This window comes from Ranitomeya imitator, chromosome 2, assembly GCF_032444005.1.
Source record: "Ranitomeya imitator isolate aRanImi1 chromosome 2, aRanImi1.pri, whole genome shotgun sequence".
In the NCBI taxonomy this organism is placed as follows: Eukaryota; Metazoa; Chordata; class Amphibia; order Anura; family Dendrobatidae; genus Ranitomeya; species Ranitomeya imitator.
In genome coordinates this window covers 702,220,382-702,238,716 of record NC_091283.1, presented here as the reverse complement: position 1 = coordinate 702,238,716, position 18,335 = coordinate 702,220,382, and the positions used below count along the sequence as shown (strand labels likewise).

At 43.3% G+C, this 18,335-nt stretch overlaps 1 protein-coding gene across 3 annotated transcripts in view; it reads right to left on the bottom strand.

Moving 5' to 3' along the window:
• Positions 1–1,000: 1,000 nt before the first annotated feature.
• Positions 1,001–18,335, bottom strand: part of PRXL2A (peroxiredoxin like 2A) — a 37,762-nt gene continuing 20,427 nt past the window's right edge. For all 3 annotated transcript variants that reach the window (XM_069753120.1, XM_069753119.1, XM_069753121.1), the window contains exons 2-6: positions 11,292–11,471; positions 8,826–8,917; positions 7,288–7,428; positions 4,629–4,793; positions 1,001–1,212 (exon numbers count right to left, since the gene is read on the bottom strand). In XM_069753120.1, the coding sequence (XP_069609221.1) occupies positions 1,114–1,212; positions 4,629–4,793; positions 7,288–7,428; positions 8,826–8,917; positions 11,292–11,469 (675 nt within the window). In that variant the 5' untranslated portion in view covers positions 11,470–11,471 and the 3' untranslated portion in view covers positions 1,001–1,113. The remainder of the gene's footprint in view (positions 1,213–4,628; positions 4,794–7,287; positions 7,429–8,825; positions 8,918–11,291; positions 11,472–18,335) is intronic.

The window sequence follows — 18,335 nt, the reverse complement described above, 5'->3', positions numbered from 1 at the left end:
GGGGGGGGGGGGGGGGGGTGTGACAGGGACAGGAAACCAACTGATGTGGGAGAGAGGTACCGCCTTTTTAACCTATAGGTTTCCTGTCCCTGAGGGCAGATCCCTCTCTGTGGTGCAGTCATGTGGGAAAGAGAAAAGTTTGGCGGCAATATATTACGGGCACCATGTCACATTTATAGGGCCCCTAAGGTGCCTAAACAGCAGAAACACCCAAGTGACTCCATTTAGGAAACTGCACCCATCAAGAATTTTATCCAGAGGGTAAAGTGAATATTTTTAACCCACAGGTACTATACATAATTTGATAACATGAGGTTGTCATATTGGACGTATCTCCATATTGTCAACTTTTATTTGGTGTAATTTCTGGGAGGGGGGGGGGGGGGAACACCTACCCTCAACACCTTACCCTAAAGCCCAAGTTTAAGCCCATCCACTACCCACAACCCTGACAATAAGCCCCAACTCAAAGCCCAAGCCCCAATCCTGAGCCCAAGTTCCAGCCCCAAATTTTAAAGGTACGTCCAACCAGACAGCACATCTCTCTGCTGATGCCTTTTCCAATCCCAACCCGGAAGAGAAGGATCACCCTTGGTTCAAGTGTCCTCTGCATGCACCCTGCACAGCCAGCCAACTACAGAGAATGGAACCACTATTCGTGCCTGCACGACCACCAAGCCACCCTGGTCACGTGCAGCACTTCAAAAAGGACCCCTGCACTGGCCTATGCATGGAAAGGGCCGTTGGCCAAACCGAATGGCTGGGCCCGGGAAAAAACAAAACAAAAAAAAAAAACCTAACAAAAACTTTTCTTTGGGTATCGCCGACACATTCAGACAAAAGATTCCCCAGTCAAGAACAGGAAGCCAACTGTTTTGGTGTCTTGTGTGGGATCTAACATTGTTAAAGAGAATATTTTATTGAAGCCATGAGCAAAACAAGTGTCGATAATTCTCTTGAAAAGGTCTCATGTACATTTGTGAATAAAACACAACATCACTTCCATTATCAGTTTAATAAATAAGTTGCATTCCACAGCTGAAAATTAGCGCCATCAATAGAATCTCATGGTAATTGGAATTTGCAGCTAAATGAGGAAATCTATCCAACGTGTTAATGAACTTCCGTGTTTATCTTCTTAGCAGCTTCAAGGACAGCTGTCAGATTTGCTTTATCTCCAAATTCCTTCTCACGATGTTCAAGGAGAATTCCCTGGAAATTGTGAAATGCAAAGAGTTATAAAAGCAAGGCAGTGGCATCTGCACCCTAAAGCTGATCACACATTAAGGGTAAGTTCATACTAGGCTTTTTTCCCCCCCTGCAGAAAAACCTGATCTTTTAGCTGGAAAGAAGCTGCGTTTTTTTTCTCTGCGGTTTTGGCATGCTAGATCTGCCTCTTGTGCATGCTGATTAAATTTAGTGTTGGGGGAATCAGCAAAAACACGATTCCCTTTCCTTGTGTTTGTTTTACCACCCACTCATTTTAATGGGTGAATAATGAAGAAAGATTAAAAAAAAAAAAAAAAAATGCTGAAATACGTGAAATGACCCACTGTGCAAGATAAAAAATAAATTCAAAGCCCAAAATCCTGATAAAAAAAAAATAAGCTGTGTGCATGAGATTTCACAAACTTTGCTGGTACTGTAAAACAGCTGAAAATTTGCATAAAAAAAAAGTAACTCTGCAAAAAACATCAAGTGTGAAAAAAATAAAATAAAAAAATAATACAGCTCTGGCAAAAATTGAGAGAATTAAAAGACCACTGCGAAAGTTCAGTTTGTCTGATTTTTCTCTTTCTAGGTATATTTTTGAGTAAAATGTTAATGGTTCTTTTATTCTATAAACTACTGACAACATGTCTCCGAAGTTCCAAGCAATACATTTTGTATTTTCTGAAAATGAGAAATGTTCAAAAAAAAAAAAAAAATGCATTGCTTGCAGACCTAAATCAGTTATTCCACAAAATATTGATTTCTGAACTCTTCCGGAGTTAAAACATAAGTATTGTTGTTTCTAAATTATGAACTTTTTTTTGCATTATTTGATGTCTGCAAGCAATGCATTTTTTGTTATTTTGACCATTTCTCATTTTCAGAAAATACATACAAAATTTATTGCTTGGAAATTCAGAGACATGTTGTCAGGTCATTATAGACGAAAAGAACAATTTACATTTTACTCAAAAATGTACCTATAAAAGAGAAAAAAAAAAAAAACCACAAACTGAGTATTTTGCAGTGGTATCTTAATTTTTGTCAGCGGTTTATACATTTGGAACACTGCAATATCTGAGAGATGGACTGACCATCTAATTAATGTTTGGGACCTCCCATCTCTTCTCTGATGGTGCATGTGGAGGTAGACAGCGTTCAGGCAGCTAGATGTTAATATGTCCCATCCTTTTCTTCTCAGACCCTGGTAGCACATTTGCACCATCACAGAAGCTGGCCATACATAGTATCAGCTGAACTCGCTTAATTGAACAGGACCAGTCAACCAATTGACTAGTGTTTAATGCGTCTGAGTCTCCCCTTACAGAAGATGTAACAGGAGAAAGATTGGGCAGTTAGATTTTATATGACCTATCCTTGCATTTTCAGATGTCTAGTAGCAATTTGGGCTGAGGCTACGTACACGGCAACATTGGCCACTTTGCTGCATCGCAGTGCAGTACAAGTGAATGGAATCACATTGCGACCCGACACACAAGTCATCCAAACACAGCAGATGGTTTTTTCTGACTTGCTTGCCGTTTGTCGCAGTACCCTCAGCAAAGTAGTCATGTGGCCCTATCCTTACTTTCCCCTTTCCTGTTAGAACACATGAATGCTCAGCAGAGCCTGAATTTGTGTGGAAGGTTTATGAGAGGTAGCGATTAGTCAAATGAGTGTTTGCCTGGTAGCTATGATCCAAGAAGTATAATTTCTCCTTGTGGAGAGCGACATGCTTATCATGTCAAGGTGAGGAGACTTAAAGCTGCAATGCTCCTCTGGTAAATATGCTAACTGTCTCTTCAGAGAGGAAGAGGACTAGAACTCTAGTGCCACCTGGTAACTATCTAATGGGTCTGCTCGGCTTCAGATGCCATCATTTACATCCAGGCTTAGCTATGTGCACACGTTGCAGATTTACATGCGGATCAGCAGCTTTTTTGGCAGCACGGATTTGCACCAAATCCGCAGTGTAGTGCACAGCCAATGTTAATCTACGGGAAATGGAGCTTTCTTTTTACCGATCTGCAGCGTTTTTACACCCATTGACTTCCATCCGGCTGTGCCTGCTACAGTGACACCATTAGACACCCCTCTCTAGGCTATGAATATCAGCCCGCAGCTGTTTGTGTAGCCTTTCTAGCTATAAATTATAGGGGGACCCCATGTCAGTTTTTTTGGGGGGTCCCCCTATTTTAATAGCCAGTAAAGGCTAAATATACAGGGTGATATTCATAGCCTGGGAAGCTCCATGGGTATTAACCCCTTCCCAGGCTAGAAATATTGGCCCCCGGAGTTCCCACTCTGGTGCAGAGAGCTGTGCGGGATTCCATTTTTTTTTTTTTTTTTTTAAACTAAAGATTGTGTGCAGAGTGTGTGTCTTTATGTACCAGTTTTTCCATCTACCTACCATCTATATCCGTCTATCTACAGTCCATGTGTGTGTCAACACTATTCTTCCATGGAATAGGAATATGTAAAATAAGGTTGGACAGAGAAATGACGTCACAATTTTATTTATTTATTTTTTTAAATAGATATTTAGGTTAGAAAAACGCAGGCAAATCTGCATGAAAAGAAAACGCATGAAATACGCACCAAAAACGTGCGCATATTTAACTGCCTTTTCTGCCAAGAGGTGCAGATAATTCTGCATGCAAATCTGCAACGTGTGCACATACCCTTACATTAGTTTTGGAGACCAAGAATGGAATAAATCACTTTCAATTTAATAAGCAGCACAATTGCACCATTCATTTTTCATCTCTATATGAAATAACAAACCTTGAGTAAGCAGAAAATGTATAAGTCCACTGGAATGTGTGTAACTAGATCAGACATTTTTATCTGTTGCACTGAGGCAATATTCTTGTTTTTATAAGAGTTAATAATTTAAATATTAATGTTTTATAGTTTCACTACCTACAAGTAATTTATTAAATTACATCACAGGTTATGGAATATGTATGGAGAAACTGAAAACAGAGTAAATGTCCTTACGAATGTCAATTCTTGACCATGTTCTCAGGTATCAGACCGTTAAAAATAAATAAATGGGATATACCTTATTAGGAAAATATGGATTTGCTGACTAACTACAAGTCATAGTGAATACAGGCTAAAGTCAGATAAGCCCTTGTTGCTCAATGGAGTGGTTCTTTTCAACTAGATCTTTGAGGGTTCTGGAAACAGCCAGGTCTCATGCCAAATGGAAAGACCCCTTCCATGAATTACTAATTAGGAGTGATTGATAAGCAGCAGGAAAGGTCTGGAGGGGCCTCCATGATTAGTAGGACTGCACATTTGCCATTTTATTGGCCAGATCAGTGATGTAAATTTGAGAGGAGACACATAAGTCATCAGGAAGTGAGCAACACACATGTAAATGAACCATTGTAAGAAGAAATTCACATTACCTGTTTCCCAGAGCCAACCACAAACACTCCACCAAGAATAAGGCCTTCCCCTTCCAGGTTACCCTCAAAGCCAGCTTTCCAGGCTCTACGGAAATTCTGCCATACTCCCAACCGTATAAATCCCAGCAACATCATTTTCCTTTTCTGAGGTCCATAAAAGCGTTTCTGAAGAATGAACAAAAGTGGATAGAGGTGCTGTACCTTTACAGAAAGTTTTGTTCCCATCTACCAAGCTGTGCCATAAATGATTAGCAATTAATTTTAGTATTAAGTAGCAGTGTATATTTGGTAGACCATGTACTATAGTAATAGTAGTTGAAGCTGAGGAGACCAAGTCTGCTTAGTACAGCACATCACCAGAAGAGCACCATACCCACAGTGAAGCATGGTGGAAGCAGCATTTTGCTTTGGTTTTTTTTTTTTTTTTCTTCTTCTTGGTTTTAGCAGCTGGAATTGGTGCTTTAGTCAAGATGAAGGGAATTCTTAACAGTTCAAATATATCTCTGCTAAAAATGAATTTCACCTTCCGGCATAACTACAACCCTAAGCATCCCCCCAAAAACAAAAATGGCTTTCCCAGAAGGTTAATATCTTGCCATTACCCAGCCATAGCAAAGACCTCAAACCAATTGAAAATCTGTAGATGACCTATTTCCTTGAAGTAGCGAGTCCAAGAGTTGGTACAAATTTCAAATACTAGATGTGCCATGGTAAACGCCTACCCAAGAAGGCCATATGCGGTCATTAAATCAAAGGCTACTATAACAAAGAATTCGCTTAAGGCCGGTTTCACACGTCAGTGGCTCCAGTACGTGAGGTGACAGTTTCCTCACGTACCGGAGCCACTGACACGTAGACATTGAAATCAATGCGTCTGTGCAGATGTCATTGATTTTTTGCGGACCGTGTGTCCGTGTGCAAAACATGGAGACATGTCAGTGTTCGTGGGAGCGCACGTATTACACGGACCCATTAAAGTCCGTGGGTCCGTGTAAAACACGTACCGCACACGGACGCTGTCCGTGTGCCATGCAGGACAGCGCTACAGTAAGCGCTGTCCCCCCACATGGTGCTGAAGCTGCCATTGATATCTTCTCTCCAGCAGTGTTCGCTGGCGAGAAGATATGAAAAATCTTTTTTTTTTTGGGGGGGGGGGGGTTGGGGGGGGGAGGGTTTCGTGTTTAAATAAAGATCCCTGTCCCCAACCCCCTCCCACCCCCTGTGCGCCCGCCCGCTGTTAATAAAATACTCACCCGGCTCCCTCGCGGAGTCCTGTCCTCGCCGCACCTTCTCCTGTATGAGCGGTCACGTGGGGCCGCCGATTACAGTCATGAATATGCGGCTCCACCTCCCATGGGGCGGAGCCGCATATTCATCACTGTAATGGACGGCACCATGTGACCGCTCATACAGGAGAAGGTGCGGCGAGGACAGGACTCTGCGAGGGAGCCGGGTGAGTATTTTATTAACAGCGGCCGGGCGCACAGGGGGTGGGGACAGGGATCTTTATTTTAAACACGAAAAAACCCCCCCAAAAAATATTTTTCATATCTTCTCGCCAGCGAACGCTGCTGGAGAGAAGATATGAATGGCGGCTTCAGCACCAGATGCAGGGGACAGCGCTTATCTCTAGCGCTGTCTCCTGCACGCTCCGTGTGGTACCCAGTCGGCACACGTGTGCCACACGGATGGCCTACGTGAGCTCACGGACACGGATAACTCCGGTACCGGAATTATCTGGACGTGCGAGACTGGCCTAAGGCTGAAGTCACACCAGCATATGGCACCAGAGGAGATATGCTAATGACCCTTGGCTCCTGCTCTGCTGCGAGCGTGAGCAGAGTGTCAGTGCTCCGATCCTCTAGCTTGACTGGATCGGAACACAGCTGCAGAGGCGGAGAAATTAATTTCTCCATCTCCTCTGCTGCCGGTATATATCGCGCTGAACTCAGGTGATATCAGAGTGCAATTCGATGTTTCACTTGCACCCATAGACATATGAATGCAAGTAAGCCGAGTCTCACTGCCAATTGCAGCATGCGGTGATTGTTACCGCATGCCGAACTGGCATGAGGGGAAAAAAAAGTAGTAGATCTGAGCTGCCCCATAGAGTAACACTGGGCCGCGTGTTATGCAAGGTTTTATCGCACAGCACTTGGCCGTGTTGTACAATAATGTGACTCTGGCCAAAGGCAATTTTCAGTATTTTACATCAGTATTTGTAGGCCAAAATTAGGAGGCGTGGAGCACACAGTGGTAAGTATATTCCCAACATGTCACCACTTCTGTATTTTTCACGCGCTCCTGGTTTTGGCTTAAAAATGGCGAATGTGGCTTAAGGGTGTGAATATTTATGCACCTACCATCTTAATCTTTCTTTTTCCACCTGAAAAGATTTTGAGTCTCAATAGATTTGTACACATTGTCAATTATAGTAAAAGTGGAAAAGTTCTGAAATTATTCTTGGTGAGAATTCCCGCCTCCCCCATGACAAATCTGGCATTGAAACAGTGGCGTGTTGACTTATATCCACTTTACCTGAATGAGGAAGATGGGCTTGTGGTGGGAAAGAAACTGCCTGTTTTTTTTATTTATTTATTTTTTTAAATCATTTGTTACCTCCTTAAGTAAAATAATTTTAAAAATAAGATCTCAGTACCTTTACATCAAGAAAAAGATCCCCTTTAAAGTAGGGTTGGAATTGGTCGATCTCTGTTCCAATCTTCTCCTTCACCACACCATAAAGGGGGACTCCTAACTGGTCAAGCTCAGGCTTGAGTTGAGATATCTCTGAGGCCTCCTACAATAGAGAATGGTGATAGGTTTTCTAAAGTCACTTGGATGCCACACACACAGGAACCGTACGCTTCCTTTTCGCATACAGGCTTTGGTTAGGCAGTGCAGGTTTAAGACTTCACACCAGGATTTTAAAGAATTAACTCCATTCCATTGCCTCATTTCTCTTTGTGAAGAAATCTGACATACACCACCACAAGAATTGAAAGAAATAATGCTTATGATCTTCAGTCACATCCTCCGCATGGCTGATTATAGAATGCTGTCATGCAGGTTATGTCTGCAAATACGGATGTTATAAAACCCAATGTTTATCTAAATAAAAAAGCGCAAGGGACAAGAAAAAAAAACAAAACAAAAAACACCCCACAGTATGCTGCAAATGTGACTTTTTAAAACTACATTTTGCCCATTTTAGCTGATGGATACATCTGCCTACATCTTAGCACAATGTATTTATTATTTGTTTTTATTTTTTTTTAATTCAAGCAGAATGCACCGTATAAATGTGAAATCGACCTAAGAGCGAGCTAAATAGAATTAGAAAAAAAAAAAAAAAAAAAACACGCTTTCTGCATTTGGTTTTCTCAGAAATCACACCACTCCTGTCCAAGGGCTGTGTCGGATATTGCAGCGCCGCCTCGTTAGTGTACATAAGGCTGAGCTACACCTGACACGGCCACACACCAAAGAGGGCGGATTATGAGAGAAATCAGTGATCGCAGATAACAACCAGCACGCATGTCATCTTGTAAGACAAAAGGTGAGGTAATCAATACTGAAGGTTGATGTTCACCAGGTACCTTCACTACAGTGACCTGCAGCAGTAGATCAAACGGACACCTGTAGGTCGTCTAGAGTAGAGAGTATACCATTCACAATCTGAGCCTGAATACCATCCATCAGCCCCAAAATGCTAAACTCAAGCAAAATTCAATGGGTCTATGTATGTAGCAGTAAATGCAAGGTTGCAAATAAGTACTGTATAGGGAGTGCTCTCCAAGGGTTAATCAATCACAAATACATTCAGTAAGTATCCCGTATAGTGGTGCAACTTCAGTGACCAGGTCCTGTGCATAGGACACAATCTGAGGTCCAATATCTATCCACCAGTTGAATAAAACCAAGGGTCCACTACTAATGAAGAGTCCACTTGTAGGAACAGGAGACCGTTCTATTGATTGTTGGGCATGTCAGGGTAATGGATGGTTTTCAAGCTCAGATTTTAAATGGTATATAATTCTTAACGTTAACCACACAGAAGACAGATCCTACATAATTGTATGCATAAAACATTACAAGAATATCTGACAAAATATTGCAGTCCTCAAGTAGAATATTCAGCAAATTAGACAGGTATATGACAGATTACAGATTTTTATTGTTTATTTGCCAAGTTACCTCTCTGCATAAAAAACAGCCAGGCCTGCGCACAGCCATGATCACCGCCCCATTCCTCTCCCACAGTTCTTTTGCTTTGAGGGTTCTTGATTCTGTAGGGTAAAAAAAAAAAAAAAAAAAAATAATTATATATAAATAATTTGCAATAATTGCCTTATATCAGAGTTTATTGTTCAGTCAGTTCTGCACTCTTGGATATATGTTGTATACTAGATGGTGGCCCGATTCTAACGCATCGGGTATTCTAGAATATGCATGTCCACGTAGTATATTGCACAGCCCACGTAGTATATTGCCCAGTGACGTAGTATACCGCACAGAGCCACATAGTATATTGCCCAGCCACGTATGTCACAGGTTAAAAAAAAAAAAAATAAACATATACTCACCTTCCGAGGGAGCCCTTGTAGTCATGTCGCCTGTGTGCGGTGCACGCGGCAGCTTTCGGTCCCAAGGTTGGTAGCGCAGGACCTGTGAGGACGTCACGGTCACATGACCGTGACGTCATGGCAGGTCCTTCTTGCATATCATCCTTGCCACCGGAACCTGCCGCTTGCATGGAGCGGTTACCGGAGCGTCGCGAGGAGTGGGAAAGGCGGCGGAAGGGGAGTATATAATGATTTTTTAAATTGTTTTTAACATTAGATCCTTTTACTATTGACGCTGCTTAGGCAGCATCAATAGTAAAAACTTGGTCACACAGGGTTAATAGCGACGGTAACGGAGTGCATTACCCGCAGCATAACTCAGTCCGTTACCGCTGGCATTAACCCTGTGTGAGCGGTGACTGCGGGGATAATGGAGCGGGCGCCAGGCACTGACTGCAGGGGAGTAGGGAGGGACTAATCGGACTGTGGCAGTCGCTGATTGGTTGTGGCAGCCATGACAGGCAGCTGGCGAGACCAATCAGCGACTGGATTTCCATGACAGACAGAGGCCGCGACCAATGAATATCCGTGACAGACGGAAATGACCCTTAGACAATTATATAGTAGATAGGAATTCTACAGTGGCCTTCTAAATTACAGACTTAGTATTAGCAATGTATTAGATGAAATCATGAGAAAGACAAGGATTCCTACAAATGCAATCCCTGCAACCATCACATGTAACTTCAGAAACCAAACTAACCCCACCACTCCCACAAACTGCTCAGAAGCCTCGTCAAAACACAGACATACCCACAAAAGAAAGCAACTTTGTTGTGGTGTTAGTAAAAGCCTTGCCTGTTAGGTTTTTCTCCTTGTTGTATGTCCAGGAAGAATCTTCAAGCTATGAAACCAGAACACCATCGCTGTAGTCACTGCAAGGACCATCAATGAGGTGCAGTCTACTCAGTCAGATCCCCCTGTTCTATAATATTATAATATGCTGCCTGCATATCAAATAATTCAATGTAACAGGTTTTCTACAGAAAATGACTGAGCAATAAACAATTTTCTCAATCAAAAATCTGCAAAAACCCTAGTCCATGCACTCATTAACTCTCACCTTAACTACTGCAATCACCTACTTTGTGTCCTCCCCTCCAACACTCTTGCACCCCTCTAATCTATTCTAAACTCTGCTGCCTGACTAATCCACATGTCCCCCTGCTATTCCCTGGCCTTTCCCCTCTATCAATCCCTTCATTGGCTCCGCATTATCCACAGACTCCAGTTCAGAACCCTATCCATGACATACAAAGCCATCCACAATCTGTCTCCTCCATACATCTGTGACCTCGTCTCCCGGTACCTACGAGCATGCAATCTCCGATCCTCATAAGATCTCCTTCTCTATTCCAGTCATCTCGTCTTCCCACAATTGCATACAAGATTTCACCCGCGCATCCTCCCTACCCCAACATATCAGGCTCTCACTGAGGAATCCTTCAAAAGGAACCTGAAGACCTACCTCTTCCGACAAGCCTACAACCTGCAATAGACACCAAGCCACTACACAACCAGCTCTACCCTCACCTACTGCATCCTTACCCATTCCTTGCAGATTGTGAGCCTTAGTGGGCAGGGTCCTGTCTCCTCCTGTACTAGTCGTGACTTGTATTTAAGATTGTACTTTTTTATTATGTATCCCTCGCCCCACAAGTAAAGCACCATGGAATAAATGGCGCTATGATTAGTGATGAGCGAATATACTCGTTACTCGAGATATCTCGAGCATGCTCGGGGTTCCTTTAAGTATTTAATGCTTGGAGATTTAGTTTTCTTGCCGCAGCTGAATGATTTACATCTGTTATGCTGGCTAAGTACATGTGGGGATTCCCTAGCAACCAGGCAACCCCCTCATGTACTTATGCTGGCAAAACGATGTAAATCATTCAGCTGCGGCAAGAAAACTAAATCTCCAAGCATTAAATACTTAAAGGACCCCCGAGCATGCTCGAGATATCTCGAGTAACGAATACATTTGCTCATCACTAGCTATGGCATTTCAGATTCCACTGGTACCGTAAGTTGCGTTTACCATCTGATATAGGCTTCAGATCTGTGTCTTCTAAATATTCCAAGGTAGCCTTGTCTGTCGTAGGAAGGAAGTAGTCTGTGTTGGCCAAAATAATCCCAATCACTGCCGCTCCAAGAGCTCCAACACTGATCGACCACATTGCCATAGCATAAATCTCAGATTCTGGCACGCCCCACATCTCTGAAACAAAAAGATTTGTAAAAATGACAACCTACAATGCATAATGGTTTCAGAGCAAATTATAATAATCACATTTCACTGTAATATTACAGCCATATCTTCACTGGCAAGTCAGCTAAACTGGAGCTTTGTGGAGCAGGAGCCTGATCGATGGATTGCCCTGTAGGAGGCCACGGACTGGTGCCATGTGCATCAGTATAGGCACGGAGCTCAGTGACTAGCTGCAGTGGTGATGTTTGCAGGGGGGGGGGTATTGGAGTAAAAGCACGCTACCATCTTAACCTAAAGCGAGCAGATCGGCCTATATTCCCAGCTTTGCCCATTGTAAAAAGAAAAAAAAAAAAAAAAAATTGTTACAGCACGTCTGCTGCCGCTTTATTTTATATGGCATCCATAAATGGATCTATAGCATCTATAGACAAATCTTTATTATAGGTGTGAAAGTAAATAAAATAGGGAGTAAATGAGAAATATTTGTGCAATTCAATATATACACTGCTCAAAAAAACAAACAAAAAAACAAACAAAAAAGAACACTTAAACAGAATATAACTCCAAGTAAATCAAGCTTCTGTGAAATCAAACTGTCCACTTAAGAAGCAACACTGACTGACAATTTCACATGCTGTTGTGCAAATGGAATAGACAACACATGGAAATTGGCAATTATCCAGACACTCAAAGGAGTGATTCTGCAGGTGGGGACCACATCTCAGTGCCAATGCTTTCTGGCTGATGTTTTGGTCACTTTTGAATGTTAGTTGTGCTTTCACACTTGTGGCAGCATGAGACGGACTCTACAACCCACACAAGTGGCTCAGGTAGTGCAGCTCATCTAGGATGGCACATCAATGCGAGCTATGGCAAGAAGGTTTGTTGTGAGTCAGCGTAGTGTCCAGAGGTTGGAGGCGCTACCAGCAGACAGGCCAGTACACCAGGAGACGTGGAGGGGGCTGTAGGAGGGCAACAACCCAGCAGCAGGACCGCTACCTCAGCCTTTGTGCAAGGAGGGACAGGAGGAGCACTGCCAGATCCCTGCAAAATGACCTTCAGCAGGCCACACATGTTCATGTGTCTGCACAAACTGTTAGAAACCGACTCCATGAGGATGGTCTGAGCGCTTGACGTCCACAGATGGGGGTTGTGTTCACAGCCCAACACTTGGCATTTGCCACAGAACACCAGGATTGGCAAATTCACTACTGGCGCCCTTTTGCTCTTCACAGATGAAAGCAGGTTCACACTGAGAACATGTGATAGGCGTGACAGTCTGGAGACGTCGTGGAGAGGGATCTGCTGCCTGCAACATCCTTCAGCATGACCGGTTTGGCAGTGGGTCAGTAATGGTGTGGGGTGGAATTTCTTTGGAGGGCAGCACAGCCCTCCATGTACACGCCAGAGGTAGCCTGTCTGCCATTAGGTACCGAGAGGAGAGCCTCAGACCCCTTGTGAGACCATATGCTGGTGCGGTTGGCCCTGGGTTCCTCCTAATGCAGGACAATGCCAGACCTTATGTGGCTGGAGTGTGTCAGCAGTTCCTGCAAGATGAAGGCATTGAAGCTATGGACTGGCCACCTGTTTACCAGACCTGAATCCGATTGAACACATCTGGGACATCATGTCTCGCACCATCCACCAACGTCACGTTACACCACAGACTGTCCAAAAGTTGGCGGATGCTTTAATCCAGGTCTGGGAGGAGATCCCTCAGAAGACCATCTGCCGCCTCATCAGTAGCATGCACAGGCGTTGTAGGGAGGTCATACAGGCACGTGGAGGCCACACACACACACACACACACTCTACTGATCATCATTTCCTTGGATTGAGGCATTTCCACTAAAGTTGGATCAGCCAGTAACTTCATTTTCCACTTTGATTTTGAGCATCAAACTGCAGACCTCCGTGGGATATTAGTTGTGATTTACCTTGATCATTTTTAGGCGTTATTGTTCTCAACACATTCCACTATGTAATGAATTAAGGATTTACAACTGGAATATTTCATGCAGTGATATCTAGGATGTGGGATTTTAGTGTTTCCTTTATTTTTTTTTTTTTGAGTAGTGTATTTTGTGACAAAAGTAGAATTTTGGTTCATGTAGGAAGGATTAGTGATGAGCGAGTATACTCGTTGCTCGGGTTTTTCGGAGCACGCTTGGGTGACCTTCGAGTATTAGTTATTGCTCGGAGATATAGTTTATCGCCTCAGTTGCACAATTTGCAGCTTCCAGATACGCTGAATACATGTGAGGAATGCCTTTTTGTTAGTGAATTCCAACATGTATTCAGTGTATCTGGAAGCCGTAAATCATGCAACTGAGGGGAAAACTAACTCCGAGCAACAATAAATACTAGGAGGTCACCAGAGAATGTTCGGGGGGGGGGGGTTGGGGGGGGAAACCCGAGCAATGAGTATACTAGTAAGGATCAATGTCACAAGGTACATGGTGGTCAGAATATTTTCATTTCATGGGCTTTGTGTGTCGTGTGGTTGGAGAAGGAGGGGATAATTCCAGCAATCCTCTGTATGCAGATTACAGATAATGGCGACAGGGCATAAGGGCAGTATTAAATCACTCAGCAGTGAGCTACTTACAGAGGAACCTTGGGAGGACAAAGATAACAGGTGTTTATCCCATCTGATGGGTCTGGAACCGCAGGATAACGTCACGTTTCCATAGCATTGGACTTAATACAGGAATACAAAAATACAGTAATATATCTGCTGCATGCCAATCTACCCTAACAGACCGGCTGCCAACTCAGAAGTTTTGACCAAATTCAGTAGTGTGAACACAACAGAGTTTAAAATAAAAAAAAAAAAAAAAAAAATAATAAAAAAGTGTCTGCAACGTAAACTCACTTAAGATTTTCCACATCTAATGTAAGTCTATGGGGAAAATCCACACAGAGAACAGCGTACCCACAAAAGAAGTTGACATACTGCGTATATGAAATACGCACCATAGGTCAGTTTATACTCTTATAAAGAAGCACAGTGGGCCTGAGGTCTATATATCCCATCCACTTTGCTAGAACTGTAAGGGTATGTGCACACGTTGCGGATTTTGCTGCCGATCTGCAGTGGATTGGCCGCTGCAGATTCGCAGCAGTTTTCCATGAGTTTACAGTATCATGTAAACGTATGGAAAACAAAATCCACAGTGCACATGCTGCGGAAAAAAAAAAAACCCGCTGAAACGTAGCGTTGTTTATTCCGAAGCATGTCAATTCTGTGTGTGGATTCCGCAGCGATTTACACCTGCTCCATAATAGGAATCTGCAGGTGTAAAACCGCAGGTGGAATCTGCAAAAAAATTGCTGTAAATCCACAGTGCGGTTTACCTGTGGATTTACCAAAATCAGTCTGGAAAAATCCGCACCGCTTTCCGCAACGTGTGCATGTGGTCTAAGACGCTGCATGTTTTGATGCAGCAGGAACACCGCATCAAAGGCACCGAAAGCTCATCGTGGGAACGTTGCCTTAGAAAAGGAGCTTTGTAAGGCCGGTTTCACACCTCAGTGGCTCCAGTATGTGCGGTGACAGTTTCCTCACGTACCAGAGACACTGACAAGCGTAGACACATTAAAATGAATGTGTCTGCACATTTCAGTGTGTTTTCACGGACTGTGTAAAACATTGAGACATGTCTGTTCGTGGGAGCAAACTGATCACACGGACCCATTAAAGTCAATGGGTCCGTGTAAACACTTTCCGCACACGGATGCCGTCCATGTTCTTTTTTAAAGTCATAGGGTTAAAATTGAAACAAACTGTTTCAAAACATGGACAGCACACAGATGGCCTACGTGCACACACGGACACATAGCTCCGGGACCGTTTCTTCCGGTACCAGAAACATCTGGACGTGTGAGACTGGCATAAGGAGGAGAATTAGGTAGTGGTGATAAAGGATTTGCAGAACCCTTGCCTAGCAGACACATTAGTAGCCAGTGGCCACCTCTGCAAACCACCACCAACCTGCTGGCATCCCCAGCACAACTTTAATTAGAAGGCCCATTGTGACATAACTACAATGTGAATCACGCATGACAACTGCACCAGACCCACCAGGAACGCCAAGGGGTAGGAAAGGCTCAGGCCACATGCACATGTTGCTGATTTATCCAGACTGATCTTGGTAAATCTGCAGGTAAACCGCACTGTGGATTTACTGCAATTTTTTTGCGGATTCCTATTATGGAGCAGGTGTAAACCGCTGCGGAATACGCACAAAGAATGGACATGCTGCGGAACAAATAATGCTACGTTTCCGTGCGTTTTTTTCCCGCAGCATGTGCACTGAGGAGTGTGTTTTCCATAGGTTTACATGGTACTGTAAACTCAAGTAAAACTGCTGCAAATCCGCAGAGGCCAATCCGCTGCGGATTCGCAGCAAAATCCGCAACGTGTGCAGATACTCTTATAGGGATTTGGTCCAGTGGTCAGACTTCTAACTTGATCATTGGATCTGCGTCTGCAAATTATTTTGCTCAACTCTATTTGAGGATTTACAGGCTCCTCTCCACATTTCAAATTGGCTAGAATAGAGAGCTATAAGCACTTCTCACTTAACTAGAATATCAAAAAGTTAATATATTTCAGTTCTTCAATACAAAAAGTGAAACTCAAAGTCATTACAAACAGTGATCTATTTCAAGTGTATTTCTGTTAATGTTGATGATTATGGCTTACAGCCAATGAAAAGCCAAAAGTCATTATCTCAGTAAATTAGAAAAAGTTATAACACCAGCTTGAAAAGTGATTTTTAACCCCTTTCCGATACCGGGCATAATAGTACGCGAATGTCAGACTCCCTCACTTTGATGTGGGCTCCGGCACAATGCCCGTATCTTTTCCGGCACATGTCAGCTGTTTTAAACATCTGACATGTGCCTCTAACAGCCGCAGATGGAATCGCGATCCACCCGTGCCTGTTAACTAGTTAAATGCCGCTGTCAAACTGACAGCGGCATTTAAACACAGCAAGCGCACCAGAAATCTCGCTCCTGTCACATGACTGAGGGTCGCCGATGGGTTGGCATAAGACTATAGGTCTCCAGCAGACCTCTATGGTTGTCACTGCCGGATTGCTAGGAGCGCCCCCCTCCCAGTGATCGGCACTCATAGGAAGTCAGCATTTCTACTACATACAGGCGAACTGATCATCGCCTGTATGTAGCAGAGCCAATTGGGTTACGGCAGCTTCTAGTCTCCCATGTGGACTATTGAAGCATGACAAAAGTTAAAAAAAAAAAAAAAAAAAAAAAAAAAAAACACACAAAACAAGACACAGTGGACCTACACCAGCAGATGACATGGCTCCCCAAACCAACAGTGATTGTGAAAACTTCACACTATACCTCAAGTAGCTTGGATTGTGTACCTCTCCAGCGTTCATCCTCACTCTGGGACCTTGATTTCCACCTGAGCAACAGTTCAGTTCTTTTTCTCCTTGGCCCAGGTAAGACGCTTCTGTCTATTGGTCATGGGAGGCTTGATGCAAGGAATGTGACACTTAGCCCATATCCTGGATGTCTGTGTGTGGTGACTCTTGAATCATTGACTCCAGCAGCAGTCCACTCCTTGTGAATCTCCTCAAAATGTTTGAATGGCCTTTTCTTAATCCTTTCAAGGCTGCAGTTATCCCGGTTGCTTGTACACCTTTTTCTACCACACTTTCCTTCCACTCAACTCTCCATTAATATGCTTGTTTACAACACTGAACAGCCAGCTTCTTAAGCAATGACCTTTTGTGGCTTACCCTCCTTGTGGAATGTGCCAATGACTGCCTTCTGGATATCTGTCATGTCAGCAGTCTTCCCCATGATTGTGGAAACTACTGAAACAGATTAAGGGATCTTTTTAAATGCTTAGGAAGCCTTTGCAGGTTTTTTTTGCTAATTATTCTTATTTACTGAGATAAAGACTTTAGGGTTTTCATTGGCTGTAAGCAATAATAATCAACATTAACAGAAATAAAACACTTGAAATAGATCACTGTTTGTAATGACTCCTATACGAGTTTCACTTTTTGTATTGAATAACTGAAATGTCATCAAAAAGTTAAGTTTTGTGAGAACAGTAACAAATGTCCTGTTTTCCGTGTGCAAGAGGTTGATGACATCACTGCAATCTACATACTAGGAATGAGCGGATCCGTGGATGTTCAGGTTCGGCATCCGATCGTGATCCCGTACCCAATAGAAGTCAATGGCAACCAGAACTTTGGTGGAGGCAGGTCTGAGCTTGAAATAGGCTCTCATCCCTCTCCCAAGCGACCCTGTACATCACCTTAGGTGTGGTGGGTGACGAGGCAGGACAGCCGTGGTCTCCTCTGAAGGCCAGTCACTTCACCCTCCCCATGCAAGGGTGGTTTTTCGAGGACCTGCTAGCACAGGAAGCCACCCTCACTTCCCCTCACGCTGTACGGGCTCCGTTGCATGCGACAACTGGTAATGGAGAATCAGGGTTTGATTCCATAATGGGAGCCAGAAAAATGGCTACCACATCCAAAAAAAGGCAGTAGTCGTGCAAATTAACCAATTCTGAACAGGTGATGTAGAAAGAAAAATAACCATCAATGACAATATAGAGGCTCTTAACTGGAATGAGTACTTTACATCCTTTAACGGGGATTTGTTGGAGGGAAAATCTGGTGCCCGCAGCCACAGTAATTCCAGCTCGCTCCAGTAACATGTATACACCGATGGTAGAGTCAAACAATGGTTATTCATTGCGTTACTTTGGCCTACTTTGATTAATTTTCTGACTACAGCTCACAAAAAAAAAAAACAAAAAAAACAAAACAAAAACATCACATTAAGTCAGTTAGGGGGCGGTGGAAATCAAGTTACTGA